This window comes from Sapajus apella, unplaced genomic scaffold (assembly GCF_009761245.1).
Source record: "Sapajus apella isolate SASKATOON/1434 unplaced genomic scaffold, GSC_monkey_1.0 scaffold189, whole genome shotgun sequence".
NCBI classification, from domain to species: Eukaryota; Metazoa; Chordata; class Mammalia; order Primates; family Cebidae; genus Sapajus; species Sapajus apella.
Window position 1 is genome coordinate 945,849 of NW_022437129.1, and position 14,699 is coordinate 960,547.

General features: G+C 43.1%; 1 protein-coding gene across 6 annotated transcripts in view; it reads right to left on the bottom strand.

Annotated features, from left to right (window-relative positions):
* PRPSAP2 (phosphoribosyl pyrophosphate synthetase associated protein 2) overlaps window positions 1–14,699 on the bottom strand; it is a 67,085-nt gene that overhangs the window by 46,096 nt on the left and 6,290 nt on the right. For 3 of the 6 annotated variants that reach the window (XM_032269184.1, XM_032269185.1, XM_032269183.1), the window contains 5 exons: window positions 13,505–13,600; window positions 13,111–13,261; window positions 12,003–12,055; window positions 8,748–8,814; window positions 3,512–3,684 (listed from right to left, as the gene is read on the bottom strand). In XM_032269184.1, the coding sequence (XP_032125075.1) occupies window positions 3,512–3,684; window positions 8,748–8,814; window positions 12,003–12,055; window positions 13,111–13,229 (412 nt within the window). In that variant the 5' untranslated portion in view covers window positions 13,230–13,261; window positions 13,505–13,600. The remainder of the gene's footprint in view (window positions 1–3,511; window positions 3,685–8,747; window positions 8,815–12,002; window positions 12,056–13,110; window positions 13,262–13,504; window positions 13,601–14,699) is intronic. The other 3 variants (XM_032269188.1, XM_032269186.1, XM_032269189.1) reach the window with 1 other exon arrangement.

Sequence of the window (14,699 nt, forward strand, 5' to 3'; positions counted from 1 at the left end):
CCCTAGCACTTTGGGAGGCTGAGGCAGGTGGATCACCTGAGGTCAGGAGTTCGAGACCAGCCTGGCCAACATGGCGAAACCCCATCTCTACTAAAAATACAAAAATTAGCCAGACACGGTGGTGCGTGCCTGTAATCCCAGCTACTCAGGAGGCTGAGGCAGGAGAATCACTTGAACCTGGAGGACAGAGGTTGCAATGAGCCAAGATTGTATCACTTCACTCCACCAGCCTGAGCAAAAGGGTAAGACTTGGTCTCAAAAAAAAAAAAAAAAAAAAAAAAAAAAAAAAATTGTTCTACAATCATAAAAACTCAGCACTTGTATTTTTCCGATTTTTTTTTTTTTCAATACTGTGAAATGCATGATTTTCACATCAATTTAAAGTCTTGGCCAGGTGCAATGGCTCATGCCTGTAATGCCAGCACTTTGGGAGACCAAGGCAGGCGGATCACCTGAGATCAGGAATTCGAGATCAGCCTGGCCCAACACGGTAAAACCCCATCTCTACTAAAAATACAAAAATTAGCCAGGAGTGGTAGCATGTGCCTGTAAGCTCAGCTACTAGGGAGGCTGAGGCAGGAGAATCACTTGAACCCGGGAGGCAGAGGTTGCAATAAGCTGAGATCATGCCACTGCACTCTAGCCTGGACAACAGAATGAGACTTTGTCTCAAAAAAATAAATAAATAATAGTCTTGACATAGCAAAGATAATAGTAATATGGAAAAGTCTTTAGGTGTTGTGGCTCATGCCTGTAATCCCAGCACTCTGGAAGGCCAAGGCAGGAGTATCACTTGAACCCATGAGTTTGAAAACAGTCTGAGTAACATGGTGAGACCCCATTTCTACTAAAAATACAAAAAATTGGCCGGTATGGTGGTGCATGCCTGTATTCCTCAGTTACTTTGGAGGCTGCAGTGGGAGGATTGCTTGAACCCAGGAGGTCAAGGCTACAGTGAGCAGTGATCACACCACTGCACTCCAGTCTGGGCAACAGGACTGATACCTGCATAAAAACAAAACAAAACAAAACCAGATATCAAGACAAACTGCATCAGCCTGGAAATTGGAAATTGGAGAAAACAAAAACCTCACCCCCATTGTAACGATCACCAGAAAAGTGTAAGGAAAATTCAATATAAAAAAATTGTTCCAAAACCTAAAATGCAATAAAATAAATAAATAAATAAATAAATAAATTGTTTAAAGCATTACTTGCCCAAAAGAACATGAAAGTAAGCCTGGTGGCCCACCAAGCAAGGCTGGAAAACAAGACAGGCCCTTTCCTGAAGATTCAACACACAAGCCTGCTCCCCTCACCAGCTGCCTGTTATGGTGTTTGCAATGGGGTAGGCTCCTGAGGTTGCTATGGTTTGAGTTTTTAAAATTTTTTTTTCCGAGACAGAGTTTCACTCTTGTGGCCCAGGCTGGCATGCAATGGTGCAATCTCGGCTCACCACAACCTCCACCTCCCAGATTCAAGCAATTCTCCTGCCTTGGCCTCCTGAGTAGCTGGGATTACAGGCATGTGTCACCACGCCCAGTTATTGTATTTCTAGTAGAGACGGGATTTCTTCATGTTGGTCAGGCTGGTCTCGAACTCCTGACCTCAGGTGATCCACCCAACTCAGCATCCCAAAGTACTGGGATTACGGGTATGAACAACTGCGCCTGGCCTAGTTTTTAAATTTTTCTTTTACATTTGCCTTTCTTGAAAAACTATCTTAGAAAGTTTATTCCGGGCTGGGCACAGTGGCTCACACCTGTAATTCTAGCACTTTGGGAGGCCCAAGCGGGTGGGATCACCTGAGATCAGGAGTTCGAAACCAGCCTGGCCAACATGGTGAAATTACGTCTCTACTAAAAATATAAAAATTAGCCAGATGTGGTGGTGAGTGCCTGTAATCCCAGCTACTCGGGAGGCTGAGGCAGATGAATCGCTTGAACCCAGGAAGTGGAGGTTACAGTGAGCCAAGATCGTGCCACTGCATTTCAGCTTGGGCATCAGAGTGAGACTCTGTCTCAAAAAAAAAAAATTATTTGGGTGTGGTGGCATGTGTCTGTAATCCCAGTTACTCAGGAGGCTGAGGCAGGAGAATTGCTTGAACTTGGGTGGTGGAGGTTGCGGTGAGCTGAGATTGTGCCCCTGCACTCCAGCCCAGACTGCGCCACTGTACTCCGGCCTAGGCAACAGAGCAACGCTCCGTCTCAAAAAAAAAAAAAAAAAGGAAAAGTTTATTCTTTTTTTTTTTTTTTGAGACGGAGTTTCGCTCTTGTTACCCAGGCTGGAGTGCAATGGCGCGATCTTGGCTCACCGCAACCTCCGCCTCCTGGGTTCAGGCAATTCTCCTGCCTCAGCCTCCTGAGTAGCTGGGATTACAAGCACGCGCCACCATGCCCAGCTAAAGGAAAAGTTTATTCTACAATAAGTACCTGTGTTAAAATGCAGTGATATAGGGACTTTTATTCTATTCTCTCTGTGTAAATGCTCTGTAATACATACCTTCTAAAATCATATACATTCAGGCTGGGCACAGTGGCTCACATCTATAATCCCAGCACTTTAGGAAGCCAAAGCAGATGGATCACTTGAAGTCAGGAGTTTGAGACCAGCCTGGTCAACACGACAAAACCCTATCCCTACTAAAAATATAAAAATTAGCTGGATGTGGTGGCAGGTGCCTATAAGTCCCAGCTACTTGAGAAGCTGAGGCACAAGAATCACTTGAACCCACGAGGCAGAGGTTGCAGTGGGCTGAGATGATACCACTGCACTCCAGACTGGACAACAGAGCAAGACTCTGTCTCAAAAAAAATAAATAAATAAATAAAATTAAATTTAAAAAATCATATACAATTATACAAGAACACACACTCGTATCAACACATATATACAATAACAACTATGAAGTTTATTTAGAAACACGGGAAAAATACTTAGGATGTTATCTGAACATGCCTGACACAGAATAATATATGTATTTTATAAAATATGCCTATCTAGGCAGGCACAGTAGTATATGCCCGTAGTTTCCAACTACTCAGGAGGATCACTTGAGCCCAGGAGTTCAAAGCTCATCCCACATAGCTTCTCAAAGCACTGGGATTACAGGCATGAGCCATAGTGCCCAGCCATTACTTTGACATTTCTAAGGTAAAAATAAAACTCCAGCAGGGTATGGTGGTTCATGAATATAATCTCAGCACTCTGGGAGACTGTCGCAGAAGGATCCCTTAAGGCCAGCAGTTCAAAACCAGCCTGGACAACATAGTGAGACCTCATCTGTACAAAAAAATTAAAAATTAGCAGGCAGAGTGGTGCGCACCTACAGTCCTAGCTACTTGGGAGACTGAGGTGAACTGCTTAACCCCAGGAGTTCAAGCTGCAGTGAGCTATGATCACGCCACTGCACTCCAACCTCGGTGACAGAGCGAGACCCTGTCTTAAAAAATGAGAGAATAAATAAAACCCCCAGGCCCCCAATTAATTGTGAAACATCTGCCATTCTTACCAGCTTTGCACATCATGGAAGCCAGCAATTTAGAGACAATGGAGCCTCTTTTTCTCATCTTGCACTGCTTGCTGTAAGGAAAGTAGGGTATCACGCCAATGATGCTCTTGGCACAAGAGGTCTTACATGCATACACCATGATCAGGAGCTCCATGATGGTGGTATTCACATCCCTGTAACCAAGACACAGCAAATCCCATCAAGGGATCTACGACACAGTATTTTTCTGTTCCAGAAAGTGTCAGCAGTGTGTTACTCATGCCTTTACACAACCTAAGGTACAAGGCAGAAAAAAACAACCAACAAATTTCTCTTTTCTCAGGCCTCCATAAGGTCCCCCACCACCCGCTCTCAACTGACGACCTACATAAGTACTCCATCCGAGGAGCGTCTCCACAAGCTCCCACTACGTGCATCTGTGCCCCAGGAGTCGGCCTGCCGTCAGTCATCAGAGAAAATTTCCACGCCAGTCACCCTAAAATTAATCCCTCCAAATGGCACACCTATGTCAGCAATTCTCTCTCCTTTCCTGCCTCCAGCACTGATTACCCATCGGCCACAAACATTCTGTTACTTCCATTAACGTGACTCATAACCACTCTTCCCTTTGCTCCCCTTTGTTGTCCATCTCAAGAAAGCTGTCTACACTATCTCCAATTTATCTACTCTCATTCCCTCCCAAATAGTTCAGTGAAGCTTTGTTTTCATTAAGGTCATCAGTGGCCTCCATGCAGCCACATCTACATCCATGGTCACTTGGCTTCCAGAATGCCCCTCTCAACTCCTCCTTTCACCTTTGGTTTCTTTTGCTGATTCTTCTTCTCCCCAATCTCATATCCCAGGACTTGCTCATGTCTACTCTCCTTCTGTTTCCTCTCTTCCTTTGGGCTTCTCATCTAATTTTGCAGCTTCATAGATGGTGGCAACTCTCAAATTTACAACTCCAGTCCAAACTTGAGGATCCCCCCACCCGCCATTCTGTCCGGCCACACCGGACCCTGGTCAGTCCTCCCACAGGCAGCTCACACCACTGAGGGCCTTCCTCTAGGTGTTCCCACTGCCTGCAAGGCTTTCCTCCCCACCTAGTCACCTGGCTGTCTCCCTCACCTTCTCTGTGGCCTACCCTGTCTGCCTCTCTCTGCCCTTTCGCCACCGTCATCCTACCATGCTGTCTTATTTTTTTCCCAAAGTACTCATCGCCTTCTAGATAATTTATTTATTATGCTCACTGTATGTTCTCCTTCACTGGAATATAAAACTCCACCAGGACAAGGATCTTTCTGTTTTAATCATGAAGCTATCTTGCTCATGTGTAACTAACTGTAACTCCCATATTGTAGACATTCAAAATAAATATTTGTTAATGAATGAAGAAATGAATGGGAACACAGAACATTTGAGTAAGTAGGTTCTCCGTCTCTATTCAACAACAAGTCTGACATCTGATGAGTTAAAAGACTTTCATCCTGTGTTAATTCACTTAGAAAAAAAAGAATTTCAGAAAAGTATTCTATGGGAAGGATAAGAGTAGAGAAACTGACATAGAAATGAAGTCACCCCAACACTCCCAAACCACACTCCCAGGAGCACCATTGTTCTGTGAGCTGGAACAAGGCATTCCATGACTGAACTCAAATAAGGAAAGCCTTGTTTGAATTATAGGAAAACTTCAGTTAATGGATGGAATTTTTTTAATTCTAAATTTCTCTTTTGTTTTTGGCACTACCACTCATCTGGAGGAAGAGGAAGTAAAAGATGTATCTGACAACCCTAAATCTTTTTTTTTTTTTGAGATGGAGTCTTACTCTGTCACCCAGGCTGGAGTGCAGTAGTGCGACCTCAGCTCACTGCAACCTTTGCCACGTGGGTTCAAGCGATTCTCATACCTCAGCCCCCACCAAGTAGCTGGGATTACAGGCGCGCACCACCACACCTGGCTAATTTTTGTATCTTCAGTAGAGACAGGGTTTCGCCATGTTGGCCAGGCTGGTCTCCAACTCCTGACCTCGTGATCTGCCCACCTCGGCCTCCCAAAGTGCTGGGATTACAGGCATAAGCCACTGCTCCTGATTTTTTTTTTTTTTTAAAGATGGAGTCTTGCTCTGTTACCCAGGCTGGAATGCAGTGGCACAATCTCAGCTCACTACAACCTCTGCCTCCCCAGTTCAAGCAATTCTCATGCGTTAGCCACCTGAGTAGCTGAGACTACAGGCACTCAAAACCATGGCCAGCTAATTTTTTTTTTTTTTTTTTTTAGATAGAGTCTCACTCTGTTGCCCAGGCAGGAGTACAGTGGCACAATCTTGGCTCACTGCAACATCTGCCACACAGATGTTCAAGCAATTCTCCTGCCCCAGCCTCCTGAGTAGCTGAGATTACAGGCATGTGCCACCATACCCAGCTAATTTTTTTTATCTTTATTAAAGACAGGGTTTCACCATGTTGGCCAGGCTGGTCTTGAACTACTGACCTCGTGATCCACCCACCTCGGCCTCCCAAAGTGCTGGGATTACAGGCATGAGCCACCGCGCCTGGCCATTTTTTTGTATTTTTAGTTGAGACAGGGTTTCACCATGTTGCGCTGGCTAGTGTCAAACTCCTGGCCTCAAGTGATCTGCCCACTTCAACCTCCCAAAGTGCTAGGATTACAGGCATGAGCCACCGCCTCTGACCCTCAACACTAAATGGTATTTCATGGTATTTCACAAAGAAGACCATGACATCCAGACTCTGAAACATGAACCCAAGTTAACACAAGCTTACCTCAATGCAAAATGAGACACAGAGAGAAAATGAAAGGGGTGCTGAATGGTTCTGATTAGAGGAATGCAAAACTGACAAAGGGCAAGGGCACAGGATAAGTGTTGAAATGTACAAAAATAAAGAACTAAAAGGACTTAAAAATGAGACAGATCAGCAGTCACCCTTCTGAAGTCCTAACTTCTAAGTCTAGGGAAGCTCTCAATGCCTATTCATCCCCTTGGGTAATCCATATAACCTCTGTGTATTTATCCAGTGGAATCACACTTGTCTCTAAGGAGATAAAAGTACCATAGACAGCCAGGCGTGGTGGCTCACACCTGTAATCCCAGCACTTTGGGATGCCAAGGCAGGCAGACCACCTGAGGTTGTCAGTTTGAGATCAGCCTGACCAACATGAGGACATCCCATCTCTACTACAAATACAAAATTAGCTGGGCATGCTGGCACAAGCCTGTAATCCCAGCTACTCAGGAGACTGAGGCAGGAGAATCACCTGAACCAGGAGGCAGAGGCTGCAGTGAGCCGAGATCGTACCATTTCACTCCAGCCTAGGCAACAAGAGCGAAACTCCGTCTCAAAGAAAAAAAAAAGTACCACAGACACCAAGGAGCCAGAAGCAGTGTAAGTTGTTCTGTGCCCGCACCTTCCCTACCTCAATGCTGGGGGTGAAGGGTAAGATGTGGGCACAGGTGAGTCCTCTACTAGCACCCTGGCTTGGTGGCAGGCCTGGGAAAGAGGAGAGCGGCAGCAGCAGGGGCAGTTAGCACTCAGCGCCCCCACCTCTAGCTCTGCTGAGAATCCCAGGTGTCACAGCAGAAGATGAAGCCAGGGCACCGTGGCAAAGGCACCCTACATCCTCCCTCCTTCAGAGCATACATGTTTACCAGGTCAACAGGATGCAAGGACAGGTCTCCTTGCCACTCCTCTTCCAAGGAGAGATGGGGGTTTTATGACTTCATCCCAATGAACCAAAGACCAGGACAGAAAATGCTCAACATTTAGGTAAAAAAATGTGTTCCAAGCTGAAATTTCTCTCTTCTTCCCTTTCGTTGGTATTTATTATATATACACATACACAAATAAAGCGTGCAGCAACTTTCAGACTCTCTAAGCTAAAAAATAATGCACTAGACAAACTGATTTCTAGACATTAAAAATTGTTCTGAGCAAAGAACTTCATACACTGAAGCTTTTGGGGTTATCTGTGGACAAACGCACAACGGAAAGTGGGACTTTAAGGCTAGGTGTAATAGGCTCACCTCCTGTATTGCTACAATAACAATATAGGAGGTCCAGGCAGGAGAATCACTTGAGGCCAAAAGTTTGAGACCAGCTGGGCAACATAGTGAGACCTCCACCTCTACAAAAAATGAAAAATTAGGTGAGCATGGTGGTGCATCCCTGTAGCTCCAGCTACTTGGAGGCTGAAGCAGGATAGTTTGGGTCCAGGAGTTTGAGGCTGCAGTGAGCTATGACCTCACCATTGTACTCTAGCCTGGGCAATACAGCAAGATCCTACTTCTAAGAAAAAATAAAAAGAAAAAAAGAAAGAAAGAAAAAAAGATCACCCTCCCTTCCAGAGTGCCAGAGACAGCGTCACTGCACTGAATCTTACACACCAGCTTACACATATGTAACTAAACAATTTCCAGAACATAGGCATGTCAAAGGTCACTCTAGACAAGAATACACATTCCTTCAGTACAGTCTTTTATCCTTCCAGCTAATTTAATTTATGCAACAAAACAATAAGGAATGCTCAGTTTTATATGCAATAAAAGCTTAAAGAACCCCAAGTAAGAAACCTCTCCTCCCTTAGCCTCTGTTTCTTTTGGGGAGAGGAGAGAAATAGAAATGCTTCCCTTCAAGTTTTACAAAATTCTGGCTATTAATTGTTAGGAAACTTAATAGAAACTATTATCATTAAGAACCTCTACTCCAATACTTGGTTATTTCCACCCATTAAGAACACTGGGCCTGGTGCAGTGGCTCATGCCTGTAATCCCACCACTTTGGAAGGTCAAGGCAGGTGAATTGCCTGAGCTCAGGAGTTCGAGACCAGCCTGGGCAAGACAATGAAACCTTTGTCTTTGCTAAAATGCAAAACGATTAACCAGGCATGGCCGTGTGCACCTGTAGTCCCAGCTACTCGGGAGGCTGAGACAGGAGAATTGCTTGAACCCAGCAGATGGAGACTGCAGTAAACTGAGATCGTGCCACTGCACTCCATCCTGGGTGACAGAGCAAGACCCCATCTCAATAACAAACAAACAAAAAAAACAAAATCATAACACTGAAAGAACATGTAAAAATCAGCAGTTATGTCAGAAAACTTAGTTTTCTAAATTCTAAATTGGTAAGATACACTAATTTTAAGACTATCATAACTCTTCCTGGCTAGCCATCCATCATTATTTTAAACACTCATGCCTAAACAGAAACCCAGAAAGCAACATTTCTGCTGGATACTCACTTTGAAACGGTTTGGATGATGAAAACATCTTTTCCTCTCACGGACTCTTGAATTTGTACTCTTGTTTCTGGCAGGAAAAGGAAAAAGAAGGGAGGGAAAGGCATATAGTTCAAATTTTTCAAAATACACAAAAAATCTGCATCATTCCCTAATGTAATAAAATACGCAAACTGGAGCTGTTATAAAACTCAGAGGGCTTTAGATGTTACAAGGGATAATAAACATACTGCCATTAATCACACCTTTTAAAACATGACAGCTTTAAGAGGGAATTATATTTCTGCCTCGAAATAAGTAAACTTACAATTCTCACTCCTTATATATACAAACGGTGAGTGCTATACCACTCTGAGGATAGTATCTTTATAGAAAATTATATACTTATTCAATCAGCATCAATTGATAATGTCTTAGGTACAAAACATTGTATGTTGTGAGAGCAAAGATAAATAAGACCCAATATCCCCACTCTCAAAATATGTGTGATCAGCCACAAGGAAACAGACAAATTCATAGTAGGACATTCTACAAGACAACCTCTTCAACAAGTCACTGTCATAGGAAGAAAAAGAGGTGAGGGGACTGTTCTAAAATAGAAGAGACTGAAGAGAAAAAAAAAATTTTTTTGAGACAGAGTTTCACTCTTGTTGCCCAGGCTGGAGTGCAAAGGAGTGATCCCAGCTCACTGCAACCTCCGCCTCCCAGGTTCAAGCAATTCTCCTGCCTCAGCCTCTCAAGTAGGTGGGATTATAGGTACGCGTGACCATACCTGGCTAATTTTCTATTTTTAGTAGAGATAGGGTTTCTCCATGTTTGTCAGGCTGGTCTCGAACTCCCGACCCCAGGTGATCTGCCCACCTTGGCCTCCCAAAGTGCTGTGATTACAGGTGTGAGCCACTGCACCCGGCCCCCTAAAGCGAAATTTAAAAAAAATATCCCTTGAACTAAGAATCCTGGTTTGGGGTTTGGTGGGGAGGATGGAAACAACTATAAAAGACCCTTTAGGCCGGTCGCAGTGGCTCACACCTGTAATCCCAGCACTTTGGGAGGCCCAGGTGGGTGGATCATCTGAGGTTAGGAGTTCAATACTAGTCTGGCCAACATGGTGAAACCTCGTCTCTACTAAAACAAACATTAGCTGGGCATGGTGGCACACACCTGTAATCCCAGCTACTCAGAGGGCTGAGGCAGGAGAATTGCTTGAACCTGGGAGGCAGAGGTTGCAGTAAGCCAAGATCGCGCCACTGCACTCCAGCCTGGGCAACAAAGCCAGACTCCATCTCAAAAAAAATAAATAAATAAAAGACCCTTTAGGACAAATAGGGAAATGTGAATATAGGCCAGATATTAGATGATTAAAGAATTGTTGGCCAAGCGCAGTGGCTCACACCTGTAATCTCAGTAGTTTGGGAGGCCAAGGTGGGCAGATCACCTGAGGTCAGGAATTTAAGACCAGCCTGACCAACGTGGAGAAACTCCATCTCTACTAAAAATACAAAATTAGCCAGGTGTGGTGGCATATACCTGTAGTTCCAACTACTCGGGAGGCTGAGGCAGGAGAATCACTTGAACCCAGGAGGTGGAGGCTGTGGTGAACCGAGATCGCACCATTGCACTCTAGCCTGGGCAACAAGAACAAAACTCCATCTCAAAAAAAAAAAAAAAGAAAGAAATCCACAAATGTTACTTCCTTCCCAATAAACACCAAGTATTCTCCCTCCCTTTATTCAGAAACCTGGAGAGTAAACCTCCCGGAGTCATATGCCACCGCTTCTCCCTTTCACCTTCCCTCTCAGACTCCAGACAAGAAACATCATTCAATTCCCTCTAGGGAAAGAATCTTCTCCAAACTATCCTTGAAGAGTTTTTTTTAATTTTACTTTTTCCCTACTGATGCCACATGGGGGATCTTGGGAGACAGGAAAGAGGCAGTAATGGAGATAAACATGGGAAAAGCAAAACTTTTCTCTTTTTGTCAAAGCCTCCTGTAAGCTTTATAATACTTAAATATTTGATAAAATCCTGTAGGGGGGGCCAGGCCTGGTGGCTCACAACTGTAATCTCAGCACTTTGGGTGGCTGAAATGAAAGAATTGCTTGTCTCCATGAGTTTGAGACCAGTCTGGGCAACATAATACCCTGGGGCTCAACAAAAAAAAAAAAAAAAAAATTTAATTTTCTAGTGGAAAAGGAGCAGGAATAAGTATTTATTAAGCACCTACTGTGTGCCAAAAACTGTGTAAGGCACACAAATTATCCCACTTAATCCTCAAAAGGCCCTAATTGATAGTTTATTTATAGTTAAGAAAAGTAAAATAACTTGTCAAGGATAAGGTATATAACTCTCAAGCCCATGCAAGCTGTAAATCGCTCCTGCTAAAATAATTTCAAATATCCACCATTGCCAAAGAAATTATAACGATTACTATTTATTTATTTAGAGACAGGGTCTCCCTCTGTCACCCAGGCTGGAGTACAATGGTGTGATCACAGCTCACTGCAGCCTCTACCTCCCGGGCTCAATCATTCCTCCTACCTCAGCCTCCCCAGTAGCTGGGACTACAACTACACACCACCACTCCTGGCTAATTTTTGTATTTTTTGTAGAGACAGGTTTTGCCATGTTGCCCAGGCTGGTCTCAAACTCCTGAGCTCAAGTAATCTGCCTGCCTCAGCCTCACAAAGTGCTGGGATTAGAGGCATGAGCCACTGTACCTGGCCCTAAAAAGATTAAATGACACACTTTTTTTTTTTTTTTAATATAACTTGGGATGATTATGTAATGACATGTATCAATTAGCAAAAAGTATTTCTTAACAATATTTTATGAAGTCTAACCCAAGGCAGCTTAGGTGCAGGTAAAGAATAACTAAAACCGTGGTCACACAGGATTTACTCATCCTGTCTAAGGTGACAGGATTTACTCATCCTGCCTAAGGTGACATAAATTCAAGCAACAGTTGAGCTCATGTTCATTCAGTTGACTAGCTGGTTCAAATACGTATGCAGTTTTTACCGAATGGAGTCTCAGAACTGGAGTTCAAGCCCCAGAAATGACTTGCACCAGGGTTACATATCTAGCTGGTATTAGTGAGAGCTAAAAAAAAAACCACTCTATTCTACCTTGCCTGCCTGACTTCTTGCTAATAGAACTGTACAACTGAATCAAATCGTTTCAATAGTAAAGGATGAAGGACTGAGCCAATACCCACATTCCACGAAAAGGTCAATGTTTCACATGCCCAAGATAGCTCACCTCTGTTAGGTTCCTGGTAAACCTGCACTTTGCCCATCTCCACCCCCAGTCGCCTAGAGAAGAAAAAGGGGGAAAAAGCTGAAAAGGTAATAGGAGAAACCCAGTTTCTTTACTATTTAAGGAGGCTTGTAAATGGATAAAAGTAAAATAAGGTTATTCTTTTCTCTTTTTTTTACATTAAACATGTACACTATTTACCAACTGAAAATAAAGTTATTCTTCTTATAAATTTAAAGTCAATATTAAATTGTTATGTCAATCCATTACCTAGCCCCCTCACCCCAACCCCACGTCTCCCCGGGAAGGACTATGCAGTCCCACCGTGCCTGCCTCACTGGCCATCTTCTTTGGACACTCTGTACTCTAGCCCACATTCCTGAGACACACCAAGGACTCCTCCTGCATGTTGCAGGGCCTTGGAATCTGCTGTCCCCTCTGCTTGGAGGGCCCTGCCTCCAGACCTTTACTTGGTGGCTTATTCAGGTTTCTCAACTCACATACCATCCCCTTAGTTTAAAGGCAGTTTAGCACACAGGCTAAAGCAGAACAACCTGCCCCATCATTACATTCACATTGTATTCTTCATAGCATTGATCATCATCTGAAATTACCTTGTTTGTTTTGTTGACTTGATTTCTGTTTGGCTCCCATAGTTAAATGTAAATTTCATAAAAAGGATGGATCTTGACTCACTGTTAATCCCCAATATCTAGATCAAAGTCTAGTACACAGTAGGGGCATAATATTTGTTTAATAAATATCTAAAATTATACTAAACTATAAGCTATAAGTTATTTCATATAGTATACAAGTCAGTGTTCTTTATACTCAAATAATTTTATACATATATAGCACATAACAAAATTCCTGGCACTTACGAGGCACTCAATAAATGTCTGCTGAAAGAATATGTAGAGAGATGGGATAGTTTATAAAAAGAATAGCCCTTAATATATGCAGATGAGACATACTGCATGATGAAAAAACAAGATACACACAGAACTATAAAATAATCTGCTTTCAAGTTTAGCAATCACTGCTCATCTGATCATCAATTTTAAAGCATCGAATAATGAATACAAATTTTAATGGTATAATTATAACTCACTCTGCAATTTTCTTTGAGAGCTCCATACATGATGAATTTGAGTTTGCTGAAAACAACACCAGACCACCTTTGGTTATGTTCATCTTGGTTTCCAATTCAGGTGGCGTCACACAAAACATCAAAGCCTTCTTGGTATTCCAATTCTCAGAGCCTAGAAGGATATAATACATATAAAAAACTGTCATGTGATATGAAATATACCTGAATGGATTTTTTTTTTAAAGGAAATGATTTCAACTGAAGGAAATTAGTTTCCATCCTTACAGTGTTTTTAAAATATTAGAAATATACACATGGACAAACAGAAAGTTCACTTGGATTTCAGGGTTCCAAATTTATGGAAATACATTATCACATGATGTTCACAACCACTGAGAAGAAATGATAAACTTACAAGAAAGGTGGAGCTGAAGAGCTCAATGTTTTACTGATTGCTGCTTAAAGTCAATTATGGACAACCTCCTTTTATTCTCTGACAACAAAATTCCTCCTGGATTAACACACAGAAAAATGGCAGAGCCATTAGCAAGAACAAGGACTGATTAATCCTTAAAGAATAAATAACCCATCTACATCCAACTTTTCCTGTAATTCTTGTTTACCATAAAACCTTTCCCGGCCTTTCAGCTGCCCTGTGTCATGTCTAAAACTGACCTAGTCATCTTCATTTTCCTCAAGTAGAATACAGGCTGATACATAATCAACTTGAAGGAAACATAAGTGACCACCCAAATGACAGGCAGTGGGCCACAAATAAAAAGGACCCTGTCTTAGAAGTCATCAGTGCTGAGTGTGCTCATCACATAATGGAGGTGCTACATGGGAGGAACAGCAACAATCCAGCAGGCTGTGGGCAAGGGAACCCTTTCTCAGCAAGCCCACTGCATTTCCACAGTTGTATATTCACTTGGGACCTCTGGAAAGGCTGGTAGAGATCATCAATGGGCTGAAACCAACCTAATCTTTTTCATTACTCTCAAATTTTAATTATACAAGTAAAACACAAACACATCCTCCCTATAAAAACCTAAAACATGATAGTTAAGGCTAAAGTAACCAGCCTCGATCCCAGGTTCTCCCCAGAAGTGAGGGTTCTTATCAGTTTGGTAGGGACAACATCAGACATTTTCTATGCATTTATACACGTGACCTCCATAAAAAATATGTATGGCCAGCCACAGTGGCTCATGCCTGTAATCCTAACACTTTGGGAGGCTGATGCAGGCGGATCACTTGAGATCAGGAGTTCAAGACCAGCCTGACCAACATGGCGAAATCTCATCTCTACTAAAAATATAAAAAAATTAGCCAGGCATGATGGCGCATTCCTGTAATCCCAGCTACTCAGGAAGCTGAGGCAGGAGAATCACTTGAACCTGGGAGGCAGAGGTTGCAGTGAGCCAAGACGGCACCACTGCACTCCAGCCTGGGCGACAAGAGCAAAACTCTATCTTAAAAAAAAAAAAATGGCTAGATGCAGTGGTTCACATGAGTAATCCCAGCACTTCAGGAGGTCAAGGTGGTTAGATCACTTGAGGTCAGGAGTTCAAGACCAGCCTGGCCAACATAGTGAAACCCTGTCTCTACCA